Source organism: Syngnathus acus, chromosome 15 (genome assembly GCF_901709675.1).
Source record: "Syngnathus acus chromosome 15, fSynAcu1.2, whole genome shotgun sequence".
Classification (NCBI taxonomy): Eukaryota; Metazoa; Chordata; class Actinopteri; order Syngnathiformes; family Syngnathidae; genus Syngnathus; species Syngnathus acus.
Window position 1 is genome coordinate 6416632 of NC_051100.1, and position 24221 is coordinate 6440852.

The 24221-nt window shown below is 40.7% G+C and overlaps 1 protein-coding gene across 1 annotated transcript in view; it reads right to left on the reverse strand.

Moving 5' to 3' along the window:
- Positions 1 to 18330: 18330 nt before the first annotated feature.
- Positions 18331 to 24221, reverse strand: part of zgc:171482 (zinc finger protein) — a 37876-nt gene continuing 31985 nt past the window's right edge. The window contains exon 7 of the mRNA XM_037271090.1: positions 18331 to 18949. Within this exon, the coding sequence (XP_037126985.1) occupies positions 18913 to 18949 (37 nt within the window). The 3' untranslated portion in view covers positions 18331 to 18912. The remainder of the gene's footprint in view (positions 18950 to 24221) is intronic.

Here is a 24221-nt window from a genome sequence, read left to right on the forward strand (position 1 = left end):
TTTGCTGATTAGGCTTCCCCAGCCTTCATCCCAACATCTTCATTCCACATCACCCCCCCACCCCCTAGAAAAGATGGAGCGTCGTTAGTATGCAAAGGAGCGCAAGTACAAACTGCTTACTTCTCTTCAGAAATATGAAAATGAAATATTTACGAGTTGAGAGAGCAATCGTTTTGAGCGGGAGAGTGTGAGTGAGAAGGATGAGGATGGGAGGGAACAGATGCCATTTTCCACCCCTCTCCATTTGCCACCCTGTCCGAGTCCTTGCCGGGGGAACGCCTATCCCCACCCCACCACCCTACTCCTGTTCTCCATGCTTAGATCTTGAACCTGAACAACATTGTGTTACATCACAGACTATTTTCTGGAACCATCTAAACCTCCCATCAGCTGGCAGACGTCATGCGCCATCTCCACAGGCCACGTCTCTTAATGGCTGTATTTATTATGTTTGCTATTTTTAAACGTTCACATATATTTGTTTAAAATGTGTGAGAACTATTTAATTATTCAAAACACAAGCAAACACACGAAACCAAGAATTTCTTGCATTCACCCATCTCGTTTTGTCATCGTGATAGCGCCGTCTTCAACGTGTCGGTCTCATTTATCTTCCTTCCGCTGGCGTGCTCTTTGTTTTTCGAATTTCTGCGTGATTCGTCTTCCTGTCGATTTATCTGCGTTGCTCCTTCACCTTCCCTTTCCATGTTTTGTTAGGGAACCGAGTCGATCCACTTTTGATTAGTGCTACGCTGACTATCTCGTTTTAATATTTACGCTGAGTAATTGTTAGTTGTCTGACTCAAACAAGACCTGTGAATTAATCTAAATCTAGGCAATGCAACTGTTTGCAACTCTGATTTTCCAACATGATATAGATTCATGAATATTTGACTTCCCATCATATGCATTTTATTAATTTTTAACTTGGCAGTAAAGTACTACCTTTTGTCATTAGCATGCGTGCATGAGCTTGTATTTAACACCGTCGGCGTCACGGAAACTCCCGTAGCCTCTCATTATTCTTCACAGAGGGCAGATGACTTATTGATTAAAATGACTCATTTATTCAGATGAGACATCTGGAGAAGCCTGGGGCTTATTTTAGTCATGAAATCAGCCTCCTTTCTTTTCTCCAACACCCATGTCCTACAAAAGACATCACACATTTGTTTGTACACATTTGATTGCATTTTGAAAGCTATGAATAAATTGACACACAAAATACGTAACTTTTGGGTAAATTCGCTCATAAGGGTCTTTTATTTTACCCATCCATTTTCATTTACTCATGTCTCGATCAAGGTCATGGGTGAGAGGCGGTGCACACCCTGGACTGCTCTCCGACCATTTGCTGGTTTAAAATATCTCTGTTGGGTAAATTTGTTAGGATGAGTGTGGAGTATGATGTCGAGTGCATTGTAATATATCAAATTGTATTATTGGGAACTCTAACAGCGTTGTAACGTTTTGAAATAATAATTTGATTATTCATGACTAGATAACAATATATAACCACGGGCGGTGCTAGGACTTTTCTTTTCCTTGGGGGCCTGGGGGGGGCTCTCAATGCGAAACCTTTTTTAAACAGACCTAAACAAATTCTTCACAATACGCTGATAAACATTCATTACATGTAAATTGGAAAGCATATTCGGGAAAAACAGCAAATACCTAGTCGGTGCCCCACTTCTCTGGCTCCAGCTTTTAATATACCAGCTAGCAAAATCTGTCCAGCTATAGTCATTTGCATTATCATTACTTGTAAACATTGCATCGTGAAAAGCAAGGTGTATTCATTGACTTCAGCCAGAAGTTCATTGTTAATAGTTATATGAACAGTGCGTATTGTGATGTCAGCCACCCAAGCATGGAAAAATAATTTGAGATCATCCATTCAGTCCATTTTTTTTTGTACATGTCAGTTATTGGCGTAGAACATATTTTGACTTCAACTTGTATTTCATATTGTGAGGCAAGCAATGTCGATTTTGACCACACAAGTAATAAAATATATTTTCTTGATACCCGCGCTCAAGACTGGCAATTGGGTGAGAGGAAAGTCAATGGAGATGAGGCATTACTTGCTGATGGGGAGTCATAGTCAATGTTATTGGCTAAAAGAGACAATGGAGCAAAGGGCAAATAAGGAATGTGGATTTGAACTGTTGCTCCCATTTGCTAATGTTATCTCATCCTCTGTTCTACAAAGCCCTTAGTCGTCTAGGGTCAGCATCTTAAAGTCAGCATGGGGCCTCGGTTCAATAAGTAGGCCACGGTCTTCATGTGCCCCATGTGCGCATATGTGCACCCGTGTACGATTGAAGTGGAGCTTTTTGCAAGTTCATATGAAAGCTCTTGTTTTGACAGTCACTCGACACGAGGATTAGATGAGCAGCGAGAGTTGTATTAATCCTCGGCAGCTAAATACCGCCTGAGCCCCCCCCCATCACCACCACCCCTAAAGGCTCCTAAAACTGGGCAAGGATGGAGAGGCTGGGATTGTGTAAATGTGTTGTCAGAGCACACTCATTACAGGAGGGTTATGGATGGTACATTAGTCCTTGGTAAGAAGTCCTTTCATTTGTGTACTGTATGACCCCGACATGAACCTTCTTCTAATGAGATCCACATGGCCCCATCATGTAGATAAGTGGCTAATTTGAATTTAGAGCCAATTCTGGGTTGTTTTTTTTTTTTAAATGAATGTATTTTTTAATCATCTCATACCACCGTGTTTACATTTAGTGGATACATGAAACGACCCACGCACAAAATACTAGGAAATAAACATAATCAGCTTTCAAGTATAGCTCAAGTCCTCATAGCTGTTATTATGTTGGTTTTCTTTCGACAGCAAACTAGTGGTGCTCCAAGTCGTGAACTTCAGTTTTCTTAATTGCTTTTAGACCTGACTCATCGACAAATTAGTTTCACACAGTCGACCAAATTATGAGCAGTCAATCGAGGACTGCCACCTAAATTATTATTGTGCTACAAATTGTTGGTGTTTCTATTCCCATCTGGAAGGAATGTCATAATTAGAAGTTAATACTTAAAAGAAAATCTCAATAGATTTACTTGGTGTATTAATGAATGATGAATGATTAATGATTATTGAAGATAAAATCATTGCAAAAGTTCAAGTCAAGTCCACACTTGACTTCTTGACATCTCCTACTTTATAAAATGGGAATTTCTGAATGTTTTTATCATGCTGTTACAGTAACCTTGAATGCGAAGTCAACATGAAAAACTCAGCTATGACGTTATAACTGGCAGATGTGACAGGAGGAGGCTGATCTATCCATCAAAACATTTTTTTTTAATTCTTTAATAATAATAATAATAATAAATTATATTTATAACGCACTTTACATTCGGGGGAATCTCAAAGTGCTACATGGCAAATAAAAACAAGAAAACAAAGCAAGGACAAGTATAAAACAACAGGACGACAACCAGGATATGAGAACAGGAATTACGGAAATGCTATAGTAAAGAGGTGAGTTTTAAGTCCGGTTTTGAAAGAGTGGATTGGGGTGCTTTATATTATTGCTTCTCTCCTTGCGCGTGATTGATGGAAGTAGGACGACAGGCTAGTCTAGCACGATCCATTTAGATAAAGGAAAACTTCACTCGACTCCAGTTTTATGATGCTCCCATTGCGTGAGCGACACTCTGGCAACATTTTTTGCAGATACTGATCTAAATGTTTTTCTCATCAGCCAACACCATCTTCAAACTACCACTTGACAGTAGCTGATAATATAATATAATATAATAATATAATTTATATTTATAAAAATAATATAATATAAACTATTCTGAACCTAATATAAACATAACGCAATTAACACAACACTATTTGTGGCCAAAAATGCTGTTTCAGTGCTGCCCAGTGTTGGCCTCTAAGTTTTATTTGAACATGTTGGCAGTGTGTCCAACGTGTAGGTGTTCATATTTGCATGCGGGAGTCGCACCATGGAGATTTAAAAAAAAAACAAAAAAAAAAAAACCTCAGTGTGGTTTTGAAAAATCTAATTTGGAACCTCTAATAATACAAGCCGTGCATGTTTCCCCTGGGAAATACCAGAAATAGATCCAGGACTGTAGACTTTTTTTGTGGGCTTACAGACTCCTTCTTAACATTCCAAATCCAAGCAACAGTTTTTGAAAACATCTGTTGTAATTAGCATCACCATAGAAGAAATGATCTTTTGTCTTACTTTCCTTTTGGAGGACAAAATCTTCTTTAACCTCTGTATTCATGTCAATGCGGGGGAAAAAGTTGGCTATCAGAGAGGATTAGCCCCAGTAGGAGATGGAACAGAGGCTGTTTGGAATCTTAATTGAAAGACTTGCTCTGTGTGTGCGTGTGTTTCATATGTAGGTCACGGGTGTGTTTGGAAAGCGTGTCTGGCGTACACTGGGGTGATGATGTTGTGTTGCGAAAGTCGAGTAACTAAACAAAAATCAGTCCACAAAAGACCCTTGAGCGGCTTCGGCTGTCAGTGTGATAAAACGCCTCACTGAAGTCATGGTCAAACTGAGCACGGCCCCCTGATGAATGTCTGCTTTGAGTATTGGCAAGAAGACCTTGTACTTTCAATGTTAGATGTTGGGGTGGGCATATTTTGCAGCTGATTAAAACTTTGCACAAAGCCAGGGGCGGCGCTATGTGGTGGCAACGGTAACAAAGAAGTGGCCCGTTATCAAATAAATTCAGCTCAGCAAAACATTGCTTTTTACATGGACTTGTTCATATGGCCACCCCACTGAAAAGTCCCCTGGTCAAAGTTTAAGAAAATATGAGTTAATAATGTAAAACTTGACCACAATCTTAGATGGTACGTGTTGACAAAAGTACAACTACGCCGGCCTCTAATCACAGATCCGTCACACCCTAATCAGTTGGTAATATAATAAGTAGTGATTATAGTCTGTGGTCCCCCGGGCAAAGAACAGTGAATTAAATTAACTGATTTCATTATGTTCACTCACTTTGTATTTAGAGGTGACCTTGCTAGATGAGCTTCAAAAGTGACATTAGAAACGGAGGGGGGGTTCTGTGTTGGTCTACGTTCTAAAACTTTGCAGCAAAATTGACATTTGATCTGCTGGGACTGATTTTCCTCGATAAATTCCGACCAGTGGAAAACACATGCTATTTACCCCCCTGGTGTGTCGGATGTGTCACATTTCAAAACTGGTTAAAGGATCTAAAAATAAAACGGGTAGCGTGTGAACCAGGCTGAAGCATTGCCTAATATTTCCATATCCGAGCAGCAATGCCAACCAGGAACAAAGCGACCTGTCAGCAGCGATGACGTTTCTGCATGATCCCGCCGCTAATCGCTCGCTAGCCTTCTTGAAGAGTCATCAGCATGTGTCGGCCTTCAAAGTGTCGCGCTCGGCGTATTAAAATCCATCTTTGTCGCCGCTTCTGATCCCGCCGTGGAGCCTTCAGCATGAGCTCGTCATTTTTTTGCAGTGCTGTGTGCCCGTTTTTTTTCCCCCCATCGCTCCCTCTCTCGGATATCCCCCCTCGCCAGTCGTGAGCAAGCGTGGCACCGCGTTAAGACCGAGAATATGCATGTGTCGGAGCTGTCCCCTTAATCCTTACAGCAAATAAAGGGAGGCTTACCCAGTCTGGTGCACATAAGCACCCGTGCAGGCTGGCAGGCCCATTTCCCATACATGTTCCTTCTTTCTTCTCATCTTCATGCTTCATCCTGCGGTCGTTCCACTTTTTCACTTTCTTCATCCTAGTCTTTCCAAGAAGTCTAAATGTCTCTCTCTCTCTGTCTCTCATGGGCTTGCACCCAATCCCAGCAGTTGAAAGCGTCTCTGCTCCTTTTGCCAAGTTATTTCAGGGGTTTGCGAAGTTGGCTCGAAAAGCAAAAAAGGATTACCCTCGCACCCACAACAATTACACTCGTCTTTACCGAGCTGGCTGCCGGAGCCGATGAATAAAAGGAGAGGTGCTGAGGACAGATTTGCACTTTGCTCGGGCTCACAGCTGTTGCCTGTGCAGATATTAGACTTTAATATTCTTGAATGTGAGACTTTGTTTGTCTCAGTCCATTCTCCACCGATAAAGAAATGTATTCTTCGTCCGATTCAGATTATAATCTCTTTTTGGATGACTCATGTGTCAGCTGTGTACTTTATGAGACCACAAAACAAGCAAACTGTCTGGACATGAGTGATGCCTTTGTTAATTCATCGAGAAAGTGACGATTATAAGCACCTTAATGCTCAAATTTACAAAATGTTTGCCGTCACTCCTAATTGTCTTCATCTGCTTGTTGGAGGCTAATTTGCAAGTGTGGCTGAAGATGATGATAGCACTGGAGAGCTGGGGAGGGCCCACAAAGCCACTTGCCCCCTCTTAAATATTCTTCGACCCCCTCGGGTACCAGGCCAGATAATTGACTTTTTGGGTATTATCCAACTTTTCTGATTGTTTTTTTTTTACATTTCCAGCAAATTTGAAGAATGTTGGAGTTTCAGTTTGACATCCTTGTCCCCACGGCCCCCTCCCAAGGAAAAAAAAATCCTAGCTCAGCCACTGGATGATAGTGAATATACGATGCTGCTTTGATTTTGAGTCTCCTCTTCATGAATGCTAAATGATTGTTGAAATTGTAAAGTAAGAAACGAGAATGTATGCTAAAGAAAACGTCTCCCATTTTTGGACAATTGCACGCTTCAATCTTTGTGCGGCAGTGTCGACATTTCTTTTATTTCCACTCACTGTCACGGCCAGGTGTCCCGATACTTTCATCTTTCCAGGGTACAGTTCGGATATAATTGAATTCTCTAACTATCCCACTCTGCTTTATTTCTTTGAGCTGACGTTGCAGTTAAAATGATGACTCTATAATAAAAAATTGCACAAAAAGTTTAAAAGGAGAAAGTGAGAGAGTGTGCAATAATATGCCGGAGAAAATCCAGAACATTCCTTATGTGAGGGCTTGTTTAAAAAAAAAAAAAACCCCAATCATCATTTTTTTCCCCCCCCCCCATGTATTTTCATTTTTTTGGCTTGCTTTTCTTCCCCATTGCCTTAAAACATTTGCGTGCTTGGCAAATCAGTGCAATCGTCCCTCCTTAAAATGAAAATCTCAATTCCCTGCCTGTTGAGATGAAAAGATGGTGTCCTTGTAAGACAAACAAAAAGTATGTGCGGCTGACACGCTGTCAAGTTCCTGACGTGTCCCTCCCATTTGTGCCCGTCACTTTTCCGTATGCATGATTAAGCCATAACAAGGTTGCTGCTTTTGTCGTGCCTACGGGAGAAAATGTCCTACCGTGTGCCAGTGAGAAAGTGAAAAGAGCGAGCTTCCATAAATAAACAACGCCATCCTGCTTTTTGCTCAAATTAGGCAAATTCCTTGCGAAAGAGTGCCTGCAAATACAGCCTTTTAGCCGTCATCAGCTCTTTAGTGTGTTTGGTGTGCTGGAAGCGATGCGTTTGGTGGACTCTGTCACTGTAATGCGACGTGAATGAAGACAACCTTGAGGAGAAAGTTGTCAGTCGTCGTCCTCCTCGTATGTCAATGCCCACGCCGGTCGCTTTGTCCTTTCTCATCTGGGGGACTTGGTGGCACGAGTTATTAGACACACACACACACACAAAAACTCCTACTACGATTGAATTACTGTCACCCACGAGAGGCCACAAGCAATCCCACGGGCATTCTATGAAAATGAATAGGAGAAAAAAGTAGCTCATAAAAAAATATAATCATCCATGCATGTAAAGTTGTAAGTAGGTAGCAACAATACATTATCCTCCTCTGCCAGCCGAGCCTCGTATTAAAATGACGTTATGGTAATTTTTCTTTTCTATTAAAAACTCTATGGCACATCAAGAAGAAAATGCACCAGCCAAAAACAATTAGTAGAATCTATAAAGTCAAAGGCCTGTGAATTTGGAAACCATTTTGACCCTCCTGTGTTTGGAGTCCAAAAAATTGCATCATTGCTATTTTGGCTTTATAAAAGTTAAACAGCATCACATTGGACAAAGAAGAGATTTTATTTTGGTGATTTTGGACTCGTTTGGAGTGCTTGTCACGATGAATCCAAGTGAAAGCAAACATTTTTCTGCTCTGTCTTTCTTAATTTTACTTGAGTTTGCTTCATCCTTGCGATCAGCCACGCTTCTGCCCCGTCCCATTATGCGTGTGGAAAACAGGCGAAGTCCTTCAAAGTAAATACATATTCATCGGAATGCCAGGCGAGAGAATGTTGTGGGTTTAATCTTGCTCTTTTCCAAGTTGAGGAAAAAAAAAAGATGTTTTGTTGATGTCATCGCTGCAAGCTTGATTTGCATTCACTCATGTTATTTGTGCCCTTGCCTGGTTTTGCATTTTAGTTAGCACGCTAATGATGAATTGTTTACTGGTTTGTTTTGATGCACTGTTCACGCCGATTGTTTGATTGGGAGAATTTGTTTTTGTTGAGCCAAAGCTTTTTTTTGGCTAAGGGAGTACAAAGTACTTTCTCGCAGCACTTGGAAAGAGGTATTTTAATGAATAACCAGTGGCTGTATTATTCATAAGTCTTATGGGGGGGGGGGGACTGATGCGATTGTGTAATCCAAATACCATTGTTGATCTGAAAGTTCTCCCCGTTTTCTTTACCTCCTTTTCTCTGCAGTGCTGTCAGATGAATCTTTGTCTGCTTAAGCAGTGTGCCATCATTAATGATGTTTTTTTTTGGGGGGGTCGGGGGTGAGGGGAATTCTACCATCAACGTGGCTGGGCAATTATTCCCTCTGTTGGAGGGAAACAAGTGAGACTTCACAGCTCAGCCTATTTGGCCTCAAGTTGCCTCGGGAATGTGAGCTCAAAGTCACTGACTGCCATAAATGTCACTTTGGGAATGTGCAAAATGACCGTGCTCCCTTTTTTTTTGTCTTGGTGTAATTGATGATGAGTCATTTAATGTATATTTAGTAGAGTTTATCACCTATTTGTTCCTGTTATTGATCCAGTGGTAGTTCTCTATTTACTAACATGGCACATAATCCTGAGGGGTTTGCTCCGACTGCTGACCCTCCTATAGCCTGCGAGCCGCCATTGCCAGAAGTGTGTGCGTTTGCGTTTGCGTTTGCGTGTGTGTGTGTGTGTGTGTGTGTGTGTGTGCTGACATAGGGCTGAGGGAACGGTGCGCTAATAGAAAGTCTATTGACTGGGCGAGTCACTCATGGCTGCTGTAATAGCTGCTGGGCTACTCTGGGCGCAAGTCGATAAAGTTCTCCTAGTCCCCACGGGCCGGTGTGCTAGACCTCTGTCAGCAACTGGAGCAAAATTAAATGTTTGATCGACCACCTTGAAGATGCGGTTTGTGGCGCACGTTTGCCCGAGAGTGCATACGCGTTCATTTACTGTACTTGTCGAGGAAGTTGGGATTTCATTGAATTTGATTGTTTGCTTGCAGGAGTGCTGGGCACACAACAAGGACATTGAGTTTGTTGGATTTAACATACAGGTAGACCAATAAAATAGATTATTGTACTGAAGTCCTGGATTGTGCTGTTTTTATGGTAGAGTTTATCCAGATCAGGATTTTTTTGGTCAGAGTATTATGTAAATATCGGTGCTTTTTTTGGAGTCTTGACCGGGAGACGAAATTAAATTTGCGTGGTTAAAAATGAGAGCTGCGGCAAATAATGTTGCTTGTGTGCAATGCTGTGACTTGCACTTTTTCAGTCCACAGAGAAATAAACCAATTTGTGTGGAAACCTTTGCAAAGTTAGTGCTCCATTTTGGACAGCCAAGGACACAGCCGCAAAATTGTATTTTTTTGTGTGTTTTGCAGTGGAATACATTTTTTTTACTGTATTAATGTTGGAAATATTATATATATTTCTATAATTTGCAAAGAAGTCTATCTTCAAGCTTCAGATTGCCTTCAATTATCTTCAAGGACATAAAAGATGTATTTTACCTCACATTTTAAATAGTTTCTCCGTGTTCTATTAACATGTCTGTGACATGCTGTACCTCAAGGATAAATGAATCATAGCTCACTTTCTCGTCTTGCTGGACTCTTCCAATTTTCAGAGCTTGCCGATGCCAGACAAGCAAAGAAACCAAAAATCTGATTTTTGGTTGAAAAACCAAAAATCTGACCTACATAAGACTGCAGTACTGTCGACTTAATGACAGAATCGATCACACCAGCTGACTTGATGCCATAATGTCTGTTGCTGGAAGGTTCCCTGGGGTGGGTGGGGTAGTGAGGTTGACTGACAACACTGACATTCTGACCGGAGGGGGCACAGACAGTTGCCGACACAGCAAGGTCCCTCTCAGGGGAAGCTGGATTTGGATGGACTTACTCAACAAAGACACACTTGGGGTGACACAATGCATGATGGGAGAGAGCCTCCTCTTGATCACATGATCCTTCTGGGAGCATCGGGGAGGAGTTTGTCTTATCGAGGCATGGCAGCCTGATGGAGCTAATCCCGCTGTTTGGCCGCTAACCTCTGACACCTGCTTCCTGTCACGACCGGGCGGCCGTGGCGACAAGCCGAAACGAGGTCATCGCATTTGAGATCCAAAATACCTCAGGAGGCAGTTCCACAGCCTCGCATTCCCTCGTCGACCTTTCATCATCCATCTTCCTTTGTCGGCCCTCGCGCGACCTTGTCAGACGATTCCCGCCTCGAGTTAAGCGACACATGTATGCCCGGCGGCAGACTAGGAGGAGAGCGGCTAATATGATTACGCCTAATTGCTGCCAAAAGCTTCCGAGTGCAAATCAACATACCCTACATCTGTCTAAAAATCCAAAACAGGCTGATTGAATGATAGTAAAAGTCACTTAAAGTTACGCTGAGCAAAGTCCGCGCTAATTCCATTGTCGCACTTGAAGTCAGCACGTCGAAGAAGGACAAGAATAAAAAGGTCAACTCTCCTTCCTGACTGATTACATTTGTGCTGTGCCCATAATATTCCGAACTGAAAATTCCTAGCTCCACTTTCCTGTGCCACATTCACGTGATGCAACTTTGCACAATTAAACGGGTCAACTGAGAGTATGCAGAGGCGGCTTGCGACAGGTGTTTAACACAGATTGCCAGACCGAGCTCCGTTTGCGCACTCAGGAGTAACGAGCCCCACGTTTCAGATGAACGCATCTGTTTACACCTTGTTTGCAAACAGATAGCGTCAAATGAAAGGCCCTGATTGGCAAAAGATGCTGGCAATGAGTCGCTTGTGTTCCGATAAGCATAAACTAATTGCGTAAATTTGGTTGCTACGTGGCCGTGTTTAAAATTGCTGTAAATAAATATCAATCTGTCATTAAATATCAGGCTTAATTCAGATGATCAGAGCGAGTGGGCGAGACATGCTGGCTGTAAACCGATGCATACGACGCCACCTGTCATGGATTGTGAGGGTGACTAATGCACGCGTGCGATTTTGTTTACCGTTCCGCTGGCTTTGCTCGGCTGTGTTGACACACTCGATGTGACGCCCATGAGTCAACTGTCAACTGTGCGAACGACAAAACACTCACAGGGTTTTAGGAACCTGAGCCATATGGTGTCCTTCACACTTCGATGATTGACACCCAATTTTGTGGTGGAAAATAATATAGACTGGGGTTGAACACAATCTGTTCCAAGACACTGGACAAAATCATGAACATGGATATAATCCACTTGAAGATAAAACTGTATTAACTACTGCGCCATTTTGTTTTTCCATATTAAGAGTTTAACATTGCAAATTGGCTAATCTGCGCTTCAAACAAAACAAAACGTTGCCAACACTGATTAATTTAACTTTACGTAGCCGGCCGGCTTTGATTTCCAGCGTTTTCCTCCTCAAGTCAAGGCTAAGTGTTTTTCAATGTTTTAATGCATGCATAGTTCTCTATCTCATCTGGTCCACTAATACAATAGTGCCTCATTAATGCCGGGTTTTCATTCAGAGTGAGGACAGGATGTGTATCATTAGGGGTAGAGAATGCTTAATTTATTTCTGTCTTTAATGATTCATTTCATGCAACCTTTAGCCCATTAAAATGGTGAACCGCTTCTCAATGGAAAGACTTACTTCCTAGAATTTGACATGACCATAGTGAGCTGGTTTTATTGTCGCAATCAAAGGAAGACGTAACGCCGCAGTGCAGCGCGGCTCGTAAACTACAGAGCAGGGCTCAAAAGACTCGTCTTTATCATAAATGTTTCCAGGTTTTGCCTCCGGACAGACTGTGTAGCATTATTGATTGTGGCTTTAAAAAGACCTTAGAGGATTTTGTTTTTGATCAAATGTTTTACACAATAATCCAACCCAACATGGTTCAACCGTTCACCGCTTGACCACCTTTGCCGTTTTCCTCCTGCTCCTACATAATGCTGATCCATTAAAACAAACTGCCGCCTTTTTATGTCCCTGCAAAGGTAATTTTCTGCTTAGCTGAAACTTTTAATTGAATTTGTGGCTTTTTTTTGTGTTGTTGTTTCTGCTTCGGCAGTCAGTTTTAGCCAACACTTTTTGGGGATACAATTTACTGGCGTGTAGGCACTAATGCAACTTTTAGGTACCGTCGAGATTTAATGCATATGCAAAGACTGTGTGCAATATTTATCAGTGTTGCTCTGGCTTGACACTTCCTTGATTGACTGCCTCTTACCCAAATTCAGCTCTGATAGGCTCCAAGACACATTTGACCCTGCTGAGGATAATTGGTACAGAAAATGGATAGATGGAGCAACCTCAGTTTTGGTTGTCAAGAGAACATGAGTATAGAAGATAATTAATTGCAAGTCATCAAGTAATGGAATTGTATTGCACTACCAAATTCTAACCAACAAACCCACTGTTTAAACTGGTCTGCTTTCGAAAGAAGATATGGCTAGTCGAGCTGCATGCATACGAGCACACAAGTCCTCTGGGCATTATCATTCCGCTCGTTATGGAAGAGATTCACTCTTGCTGTTAAAAAAAAAAAAGCCATTGGAATTGAGAAAAAACTAAGTCGTCCATTGGTGTGAATGCAAGTGTGAATGGGTTGTCCTGGTGACCATTCCAGGGTAAAGAAAATGAATGGATGTAATTAGTGTGCAGTTAAATTAAAACACTGAGCTACTCTCTGTCATAATCTAATTTGATAAACCATTGCACATTTTTGCATCCTCGCCCTTAATCTGATTTCCATTGTAGTTACCCATAATTGCATAAGCATCGATTTGACAATGGTGGGTGAAGGTTTAACGCATAACTGTGGGGTGCTGACAGGGAGACACATAACTATCTGCATGTTGGCTTTGACAAATTAATTTAAGATAGAGAAGGTCTGTCTGTGTGTTATTGTGTGTGTGTGTGTGTGTGTGTTACAGATTTAGCTCACCGGCTGTGGTTGTTGAGATGACAGCAGTCACTTGGGGAGTGGGACATCAGATGTAGTCATCAACTGACAGACACACTTATTACACTGGCTGTCCCCCTCCTGAGTGGAGGCCCAGATACATACAGGATTAAGCCAAATGCTGCCTCGCTTGCCTTCCCTACTTTAAAGTGTAGTTTACTTAGAACTGTGGAACACGCTTGTATGCAGTCCTTTTTTTTTTGTCCGTCTCAACTTTATATGACCAGTCGATGTATTGTTCAAGAGCACTTATATATGCCCAGGCGTTCCTCTTTTTATTTTTGGAGGAACTAAACAAAAAATATATATATATATTTTTTTTTATCATAGCAACTATTACAATGTCAAAGTCAAAGTCTGCTTCATTGTCAATTTCTTCACGTCAAGAGATACAAAGAGATCGAAATTGCGTTTCCTACTATCCCACGGTGACGAGACGTATTACACATTGAAGTAAACAATACAAAAAGTAAAAATAAGAAGGCACATACAATGAATAAATAAGAGCAATGAATAAATAAGAGCAACCTGGTGGAAATGGTGCAATTGTGCATACAGCAGACAGTCAGTATACAATGTGTCATCCTGTCATAAAAGGTAATGTGCATATTTTAGCCTAAATTTTATCGAGTGCAAAGACTGATTTGTCTGCAGATGGTGAGGGTTTAAATGGCGTGTCCACTTGGTAATGACTATTTTATGGTTGAAACATTATCGTGCGCACACTCACTCAAAAGTCGCAGTGTATCAAAACTAAAATGGAAACATAGACGTCAACATGCAAGATAAGCCACCTGTGCCTTAGACACGTGCACATGAGCAGGCAAGACACATCCGCACACCCCGCCTGCCTCAGCCAAGTTGTCGGTTCAGCATTTTAATTAAAGCTTCTCTCCTGAGCTGTGCAGCGGCAACAGCAAAGAGCTTTTTACTAGAGGAAAGATTTTGCAAGATTTGACAAAACATCCTCATTTAAGCGAGACACACATTTGGATTATTGTAGTAATAGCACAACGTGAGTGGAGACAACAGTCTTGTTGGCTTTATGCAAAATTAAATAACTATAACAATGATTTAATACTAGGAGAAACTAAAAAGAGCTATTTTGTTTTGTTTGTTCCAATGACCACTTGGGCTTTTTCGCACCGACAGTCTCGTTACAATTGCTGCCATCGGACATCTTATCTCTGTCTCCAAGTTTTGCACGAGTTTTTGTTGACGGTTTCAGGCCACCGAGCTCCATCCATCGTTTCAAATGCCAGCCGGGGTTGAACCGTGGAGCGTTTGGGTGTGCGGACAATGCCTTTTGTCAGGGATGCTCCGACAGGCACTGACAATGAACAGCCTCCTGTATGGAGAGGGCTAGTGAAGTGGAAATGTTTGTTGCTGTCCCACTTGGGCTTGCATGACCGTTGTCAGCGGCAACAGCCAGTCGCAGTTGCAACTTTTCAGAGGAGAGTTTCTGCAAAGTGCTGTTTTCGACGCATAGTGTGTCTTTTGATTAAAAGTGCATGGCAGGGTAATGGCAGTCTGGTTTAATAATGACACATTCCAAACTTACATCAAATATATATAGATAGATGTACTTTTTTTGTTTACTTAGGAGATGTCAAGATTGGAGATGCACTGCTGTCACAAATCTCCTGAGATAACTATCATTTCCTTTTCTCGGAAAGACGGTTTGCCTTGTGTCGCCCCCGAGCCACATCATTCCTGGGAAATGTCAACTGAAAATGTACTGACATTTACAACTAAATGTGTTCTTTTAATTATGTAGTTGTACACAGTCAAAGTCAGGAGACTGCAACAAATCTACTAACAGGACTTCCTCGACGGGTTACTCGAGGACCAATGGACTATTCTGCAAAAAGTACATTTTAAATTTTTATATTGTATTTTTAATTTATAAAAGATCTTATCATATTTAGTGACAAATGAATGGTCTTGTGTAAACAAAATAAAACTACTTAGACATGAAGCATTTTTTCAAATGTAGACTTACTGAATTATGTAAATGCCTCCATTTGAGCTATGCATCAAACACTCGCCGGGCCCGAGTGTAAGGACGCAACTAACTGTAAGGGGAGTTGCCCACCTGAGCTCATCAATATTCATGAAGCTCATACCTCGCTCCACTGTGGGCAAACTGGAGAGGTGACCTTGAGTTCTACCCTCTTTACTAATAATACAGATGGGTGGGATAGCACTGTGTGAATGACATGATACCGGTTTGAATTTTTTATTCAGTGCAGCTCTTGCGGACATTAAGATTGAGCAGGCTCTCCTTGCTCTTGTTTATAAAAAAAAAAAAAAAAAAAGAGAATTATCAACCACGTCATTCAGTTAATCCGCAGTTTCATCCAATTGACAGGTTCTTTGTCAACATTTATCGAAAGCACGCACGTTGTCTGCGATGCACCATAGCTGCTCTTCCTCAGTCTTCTGCATCAGCAGCGTTACCATGGAAACCTTGCTGCCAGGGCCAAGCTTTGAAGCAGTTCCCTCATTTGGAAATAAGCAGAATATTTTTTTTCTAATCTTCCAGCATGCTTGCTGTCTTTTTAGATTTTTTTTTATATTGAAAATATATCACATCTAAGCTTTACTCCGTTTGCATGCAGCACCACATTTTCTTCCACTTTTCATCAATGATGACTAGCTTTTTATGGAACAGGAAAAGTTGAATAAATAAAACCAAAATCCAAATAACGTTTTGTGGCCACTCAGGATGGTGTTGACCAATTTATAATTCATTATTTTGAGGAAAATGTGGTCCAAAAGTAACTTGCTCAAATAACATACAAACTTTCTCACTCTAAACTTTCACAATATGTTTGTGAAAAATTGGCCAAAATGTTGTTTCACCCAAACAAAATACTTATTTAAACCCCAGAAGCCAATTTCCTGGATTATTGAATTACCGGAAAGTGTTCATTGTCATGGGAATGAGAGTTTCTCATGTTGGCTCTTGTTTAGTTAAAACCATTATGACACCACAACACTAAATAATCTAAAAAATAGGATTCATAATTAAGAAAAAAGTGAGACAGTAGTTGCTAGAGAAACATAAATGTCATATGGAATTTTAGGAGTTTAACTCCTGAATTGCATCCTAAATCCCTTTGTGTTGTTCAGTGCAGTGATTCTTCACCACACACTCAAAAGACAGATTATTCTCATATCAATGTCAGCATATTTATTATTTTTCAATAATAACACATTTCCCTCATCACCCGGTGGCTTAGTGCAGATAAACAATATAAATACAAAACCCTTCGTAAATCTCAATACACAGACTAGAAGCTTTGGCTTATTTACAAAAAATAAAAATAAAAATGCTGCTTTTCCACTTCCAGTCTAATTACAGAAGGTCATTTGCAGTTCACGCTTCTCTCATACAATACACAAATAAAAACATTTTATTTTATGAGTTGAACAGATCTCATCCAAAAACAAAGAGTAGCTTAGTGTAGTGCTTACCGTGTAGCAACAGCACAGGAAAATGCCACCCCCCCTTCGTAAAGTGCTACAAACAATTCAAAATTCACTTTACAGACACTCTGATTAGAGGACTTACACAATGTTGACATTTCAGGTATCAAAAAGATCACTTTTAATCAAACAGAGGTGAATTTGTACTAAAAGTTGTTGCTGAGGTGTGAACTATAATGCATTATTAAGCTAACACTAGAGAGCAGCACTATTGCCAAAATGTGCAAGCAATCTACGTAAAATAAATAAATAAAGCAAATTAATGCAACATTTTCCATGCATTAATACAGTATCATTACACACCGATTGCTACATAGTTTTGCAAGTGATGTTTTTCCTCTGGCTCGAGCAACAGAAACAAAAAAAAGTTAGAGTACACATTGCCCTTTTCAACAGGTCAGGGCATTTTTCTTGCCTCTGGACTGCTTCTGACATCAATATTCAGCTTTGTAGGAATGTTTTCACCAGCTTCAACGTGAGATTCCAGTTGAAAAGTCATTTTTGTGCTGCTTTTTTTCTGTCTGCTGTCATCAATCCAAGGCAGCATTTGCTTATTTAGAAATCATTTTGTTGGCGTCTCTTCGGTCATCTGTAGTCGTTGTCACATAGTGAGAACTTTTCATGCAGGTCTTCTTGTTCATGACTGAGAACAGGATCAGCGTCCAAACGCTTGGCACATTTGACAGCTTGATGCTAAATAAGTAAATGCTGTTCTATGGCCATCAGAGTTAAAAACATTTTTTTTTATACCCTGGCCAAATGATGAGTTCAAATAATTGTGTTGATTGAAAGATACATCATTTTTTTACATCCTGGTATTTCTTCATGTTCCCGATCCGCTATCTGTTTTCGATACTCCTCATCCTATTCTATGTTACTCAACCATTTGTGCTCTTCTGCTCATTTATGTCCTGGTATTGGCTGGAAAAAAAATCGTAATATTTAAAAGTCATAACAGGAAAAAAATCCTGAGGTACATTACACAAATTGTGTGATGTCGTGAAAAACAGGAGGGTCAGAAAACCACATCTACACGAGTGCTGTGATGACACAAAAATGTGTTTCATTTATTTAAATTGCAACTTTTATAGCCTGCTTCTACAGCACCAATTTATTTTCATAAAAAAAGGGAACAAATTTTACGTAGCGTTATGGGGAAGAGTTGATTAACAAACAATCACCCATCCAAGCTTTTTGCTTGGATGGGTGATTGTTTGTTAATCAAATTCGGTTGTTTGGAACAAAGCATACCAGAATTACCTTGCATAAGAAGCCACATGCTGCTTCAACAAGTCTAAAGACATCAGTAGCCTGTTCCAGTAAATTCATATTACAATAATCCTTTGAACAATATGACATTGGAAATATACCATTAAATTTATATTTTCTCAACACACTTCCCCCTAATTAGACACCTAGGAATGAACCTGCATTTTTTTTCTAATGGATGTTCCTGACTACTATTTGCCTAAATAACAAAGCATTCCAATCAACTATACATTTTGGTCATTGGATATGCTTGTACTACGTAGAAACGCTAGGAATCATTTATAGACGAGGACCTTTATGACAATGCGGCTAAAATGTTAACAAAGTCAATTCATTTATTTACCAAAAGACACTCATTCATCAAAAAGTAAATAACGTAGCATTTGGCCAGCGTATAAATATTTTATGCTTAACTGTAAAGAACATTCTGGGCATTGACATCATTAAAATCCAGGACTGTTTCAGATGAATTGTTATTTTTATTATTATTATTACCACCATTGTTATTGTTGTTGTTTATGGCAGTCCACAGCCAGGTAGCTTTTCTCTGCTGGCTGTTGGTGTACAACTCATGTCAAACACTTGGGTGCAGAGTAAATTTCAAGAGAAATCGCTTCAGGACACAGAAATGAAAGAACCCACGTGCGCCTATTGCAGATGTGCGGACGGACGTCTCGGACACACAAACACTCTGGCACACTGTTCGGTTTCTGACATATGGCAGGATTTCTGAAGTCCGCTAACTCCATCTCATTCTTGAGGGGCGCACTGCTGTTGCTGCTTCAAGCTGCAAACAAGCAAACACAGAAAATCATTTGTTGAGTCTTGTTTGGTGTCTAAGGTGGGCTCATGTGACAAGAACTTTCTGTTTTTTGCCAGGGGAGAACACAGACACAGAATCACATGAGTGAGAAAGTAATTCTGTTTGCGGCAAGTAATGTCATTTACCTTTAAATCCATGTCGCCTGGCGTTCTTAACTTAATCTAGTGCACGGATGCAGAACAAAACAAAGGCCTGGGAGGTGAAGTGCGGGAATTAAAAAGGAGAAATCATCTATTTTCATACTCTCAAAATAGTTCACCTGGCTTGAAATTAAAATGAAGAGCACAAGACACTTTGCACAAATCCTTATGTTTTTTTTTTCTCCATCGGTGGTACGGCAATTACCGTAAAGGTGGCTCTTTATCTAAAGCCGCTGATTGTTCGTCATAATGCAAGTCGGTGTGGCTGCATTCCGCCGTGAAAACAAATCCCCATGGCACTTAATTCAAAACAAAGAGATGAAATACGCTGAAGAAAAGCCACTTAATCAAGGATTTTTAATCACATTTGGACTCCCTGCAGAATAGCCAGATTTAAAGGATCCATTATTGTGACTAATACCGAACTTTGGAGTGTAGCTAAATTTAATAAACAGCAGGGCTGCTCAACTGCTGGGTCATAACCTCAAATGGGTTTCGAATATGTTGCAGACAGCTTGTTCAATTTATTTATTTCATGAATTTATAGCTACCGTACTGATCGAGCGAGGCGTTTTTTATACTTTATATTTATGAATAGGGAAAATTTGTTTTGTTGGTGTCCTAGTGCTTCGGAACAAAACGTTTATTAAAAAAAAAAATCATGCTTTGCTCACATGTCCTGGGTTATAGCTAATTAATCATTCATAGGAAAAATATGATTCAGTAGGTTGTAAGTTTCATAGTTTGCATTTAAAAGTGCTTGTTCTTTTGATGCAGTGTGACCATATTTGAACATGGCAAGACTGTACATACATATTTTTGTGGAGTTGGAAACTGAATAAATAGTCAGAGAAAATGAGACAGGCGTGCAAGGGAATATTTAATCATACGCTGTACCAAAGTCGAGGGAGAAAAAAAAAAAAAACACATGGGGTGGTACTGTTGATTTTCAACTTTGTATTAATTCAGTATGAGGAAAAAGATGGAAGAGACTTTGGAAGTGGGTTCATTGCCGGGGCACACTTGGTGGCGGCTTAGCTCTGAGTTCACCTGCTAAACAAAACTGGAACTTCAGAGCTGCTTAGATCTAATGCAAAAACAGAAACAAATTGAGTTTGACACTGGAGAAGCTTGTGCTGAATACAAATTGAACAGTTTTTCTGTTTACTATTGTGCAGCCATGACGCCTGATTTAGTGCATTTAGTCAACCAATTTGTGTTTTTTTCCTCCCAGTCTTAGTCTACTCTGTAAACAAACAATGCAGCTCAGCTTTTGGCCAGCATATTTAACATTTAGTTTTTGTTTGGGAATGTTTCATTCATTGAAGAACTTCTAAGTGATGAACCTATGTTCCTGCTCACACAAACTAAAGTTTCATTTTTCACATTTTGATTCCTTGCTGTCTCAAATGTCAACATAACCTTGACTTTAAAACCAAGGTACATACTGCACCGTAGCATACTATTATTGATTATTACGGTATTAACTAAAATTAATTCAGACAAATGTCTGAATCTGGGGATACAATAAAAAGACAGAGGACAGGAAGCGTCAATGAAAGAAAATTGCACCGTGGCAAGGTGATGGCACACCGAAGGCCTGTGAACTATGTGGGTCCATCTTAAGTGAAGGTTTTAAGCCCATAATCTGTCCCTGAACCACACGTGGCTATTATGAAAATGAGAAAATGAAAGCAATAGAGATAGTACACTTAGGAAGTAAAGGTCACCTTGGCAGCCTCCATTTATGTTTCCATATGTGCCAGGTATAGCACATCAGTTGCTACGGTAGCACAGAGCTGTGAGTCACGATTAGGGTGTGCCTCTACATTCGCATTCTTTGGCATTAGTAGATGTTCGTTAGGTGGAATAACAAGTACGGGAGAAAAAAAACGATAGTTGGCCTGCAACTCATTCTTAATACTTTTAAGTTTTTTTTATTGGCCTTCATACGTCAGTATATAACACCCAAGGAAGGAAGGATTTTAACAAACTCCTTTGCACTTTTGCTTTCACTGAGCCAATCATCAAGTTTGGTGCTAACACAGATCACCAGCATGCGGCTCAAGCAGTCAGTGTTTATGCCAGAGGCTCTCGCAAGGGAGCAAAATATTATTTATGATATATTTGACTCAAACTACAGGAGGAAAAAAAAGTTTGATTTGTAACTTTCTAGAAGAAGTTGAAGGAACTTTTGAGATTAGATTTTGAATTCATCATGAAAGAAGGAAGTGCGGACACGATTGTGAAAATGGCCCGCTGCTAGTTCTTCTAACTCTAGCTATGCTTCTTGCATTGGAAATTGTCTGCCATTGCCAAGACAGGAATTATTTCATCATTTCATTTCCTTTAGTTTACCTATAGAAACGGAGGCATTTGATTTTTGAATGGAAGTTGACCAGGCGGTTGCCTCGCTTGTGCCTCTGTAGTATATTCAGGTAAGCAGCCTGGCATTATTGCAACACATTGTGTCGTGAGAAAATGGCCTGCCAAATAGATCTAGTTATAGCTCTGCTGATATCTTCCAAAACTGCTCCAATTACAGCCAGCAGTCTGCTGCGACAGCAGCGAGGGAGAACGGAGTGTTTCAAATGACCCGCAGCTGACGGTGAACAAAACAGATGCGTGGGACAGATACACAATGCTGGCACATAAACACATCCAGCTGTTTCGGAGAAGAGCAAAATCTGTTGTGGCTTTACCGATGACACATCCCAAATGTCCAACATGCGCAGAGCGCCGAGTAAAATCGCATTTAGACCGTTAAATTGAAAGACATTTATTTAGCGAGTTCTAGATGGAAGGCGGGATTATCGGATTTAAAATATTTCTTTCTTCCAACATCTAATTGGCTACAATGTCCATGCGTTTAGAGGTTAGGCATAACAATCCATTGTGTGAAAATGCTTGTTGATTGATTATGTCTTGAAGCAATCGACGCTAAATAGAGTGCAACACTTGGCTGCGGAGGCTCTGTTGATTCAATCTTGACTAGCGTGGCATGCAGAGATGTCAGCTAAGGGTCGTTGAGCAGCACACAGCTTTTCCTGGCAGCATTCTTCAGCTCTACATCAAAACAGTGATTTAATATATTCTTAGAGGCATTCATTAAATTTACGATTAATCGATTGAAAAGATGGTTAATTTTGCACGTTGTTGATTAAGAACATTTATCAAGAAGCCTCCTGTGGCTTAGAAGCCTGTAAATGGATTTCTCTGTGTCCTCATGTGGACAGAAAGTAAATTAAAAACACTCTGGGTGAGATTTATTTGAGCCTGCAGTAGGAGGGAAAATGTTTAATGTTAAGTTTAAAGCGTGACTAGCCCCAAAATAATAAACATTTCCCAAAGGACGTTGAGTTGTTTTGATGTTTCTGTTCACGTCATGCAGACCAAAACAAAGGCGACACACATCGCCCGTGGAGCCTAATGTCACCTTATTTCTCCACTCATACGCCATCCGAGCCTGTCGAGTGTGTGCAAGTGTCGGTCCATTCACATGTCAGCAGAAAAAGTGACACTTGGCTAAACGTGCTGGACAATACAACCTGACAGGGACTTTACATGCTATCGTATCACATGCCTCAATTTCTGCTCCACCTCAAAGATGACAAACTGATTCGCTAATGGTTTAAGTGTGTGCAAAGTAGTTTGATTTTAGCTGAAATGGGTTTAACATTGAGTCAAGCATACAAATTGAGTAACACCTGAGTGACTAGAAGAAGGCAGAGCGAGTGAAGTTGATGAGGTAGAACCCCCTCGGTCTTGTTCGGATCCCCAGAGGATAAATGTTGGTTTGGATCTATTTCCAGTACCACTTGCACCATCCTACTGTGCCTTTGCAATAAGTCTGCAAGGGCTGTGCACTTTTAAATGGATTGCGCTTCCTGGGGCTCTCTCTCATGGACTTTTTCACACTTCATGCACACTCTAAGTCTGCAGAATCTCGTTCAAGGGCTTACCCAGAATGCACTGCAGTCAACTAGGGCACGGGCAATTTCCAAATATAATTTAATCAGATTAGATCGAACATTGCCACAGTGCAATTTACGGTATATCTAGTTTTGGTCACGTTGCTGTCAAAGTTATTATGCTCTTGTAAAGATGCGTAGCGAGGTAAAACAGTTCCACAAGGTTTGCAATGTCATCAGAGCAAAGGTTTTTCTATTTTACACTCAAATCAGCCTCATACACTGAATTTAGGACACATAATACGTAATAATATACCATAGTGCCATGAATCTGCCTAAGGACCGTCTCTTCCTGATGTCTCGGCCACATTTGAGCCCTCCGGCTCTCAGCAAGCCTGAGCCTTGTTGTATTAGTTGCCTCTACTCTTTGAACCGTGAAAAAAAAAAATATTTGCACACCTCCACATATTCTTCTCTCTGTTTGGCAATCCCTCTGCTCATTTGCCTCCGACACCATATTTGTGCTGCGCCTCACCTCCCCGGCCATCTGTCTGACTTTGTCCGTAGCGTGTTCCGTCTCTGCTGTGTTTATAAAGCGCTCCCATAAACAACTCTGTCAGCCTCTCAGCATCCTTGCCCGCAAGCACCAGAAAAGTAACAAAACTGAGATTCATGAGGCAGCCCATTTGCAAAAATATTCAAACATTGCAAAGTGGGAGATCAGCACTCAAACCTGACAGCTTACCTTTGGGTATACACAGCAGGCTTTTACCCACTGTTGTGTCAGTCCAAGTACAATGGTACCTCAAAGTTTGAATACTTTAAAAGTTGTATAATTTAGGAGTTGGAACACGTACAGCGTGTGCCAAAAGACTTTGTGGCAAGTTTCTTGAATATTTTTTTCTTGATGAAGGCCTGAAAACACCAAACTCCCTAAGTCAGGGAAAGGCTATCTAGAAGACGAATAAGCACAAGTGCTCTAGAAAACGGCTGTCCAATTAAGTTGTGTGCCGATGTAGACCGCTATGTTGGCATCTCTTGCTAGCCGCTGAATATTTAGCTCCCATGTGCTTGTTACTTGCGATAAGAGTACCGTATTTTCCGGACTATAAGGCGCACCGGACTATAAGGCGCGCCTTCAATGAATGGCCCATTTTAAAACTTTGTCCTTATATAAGGCGCACC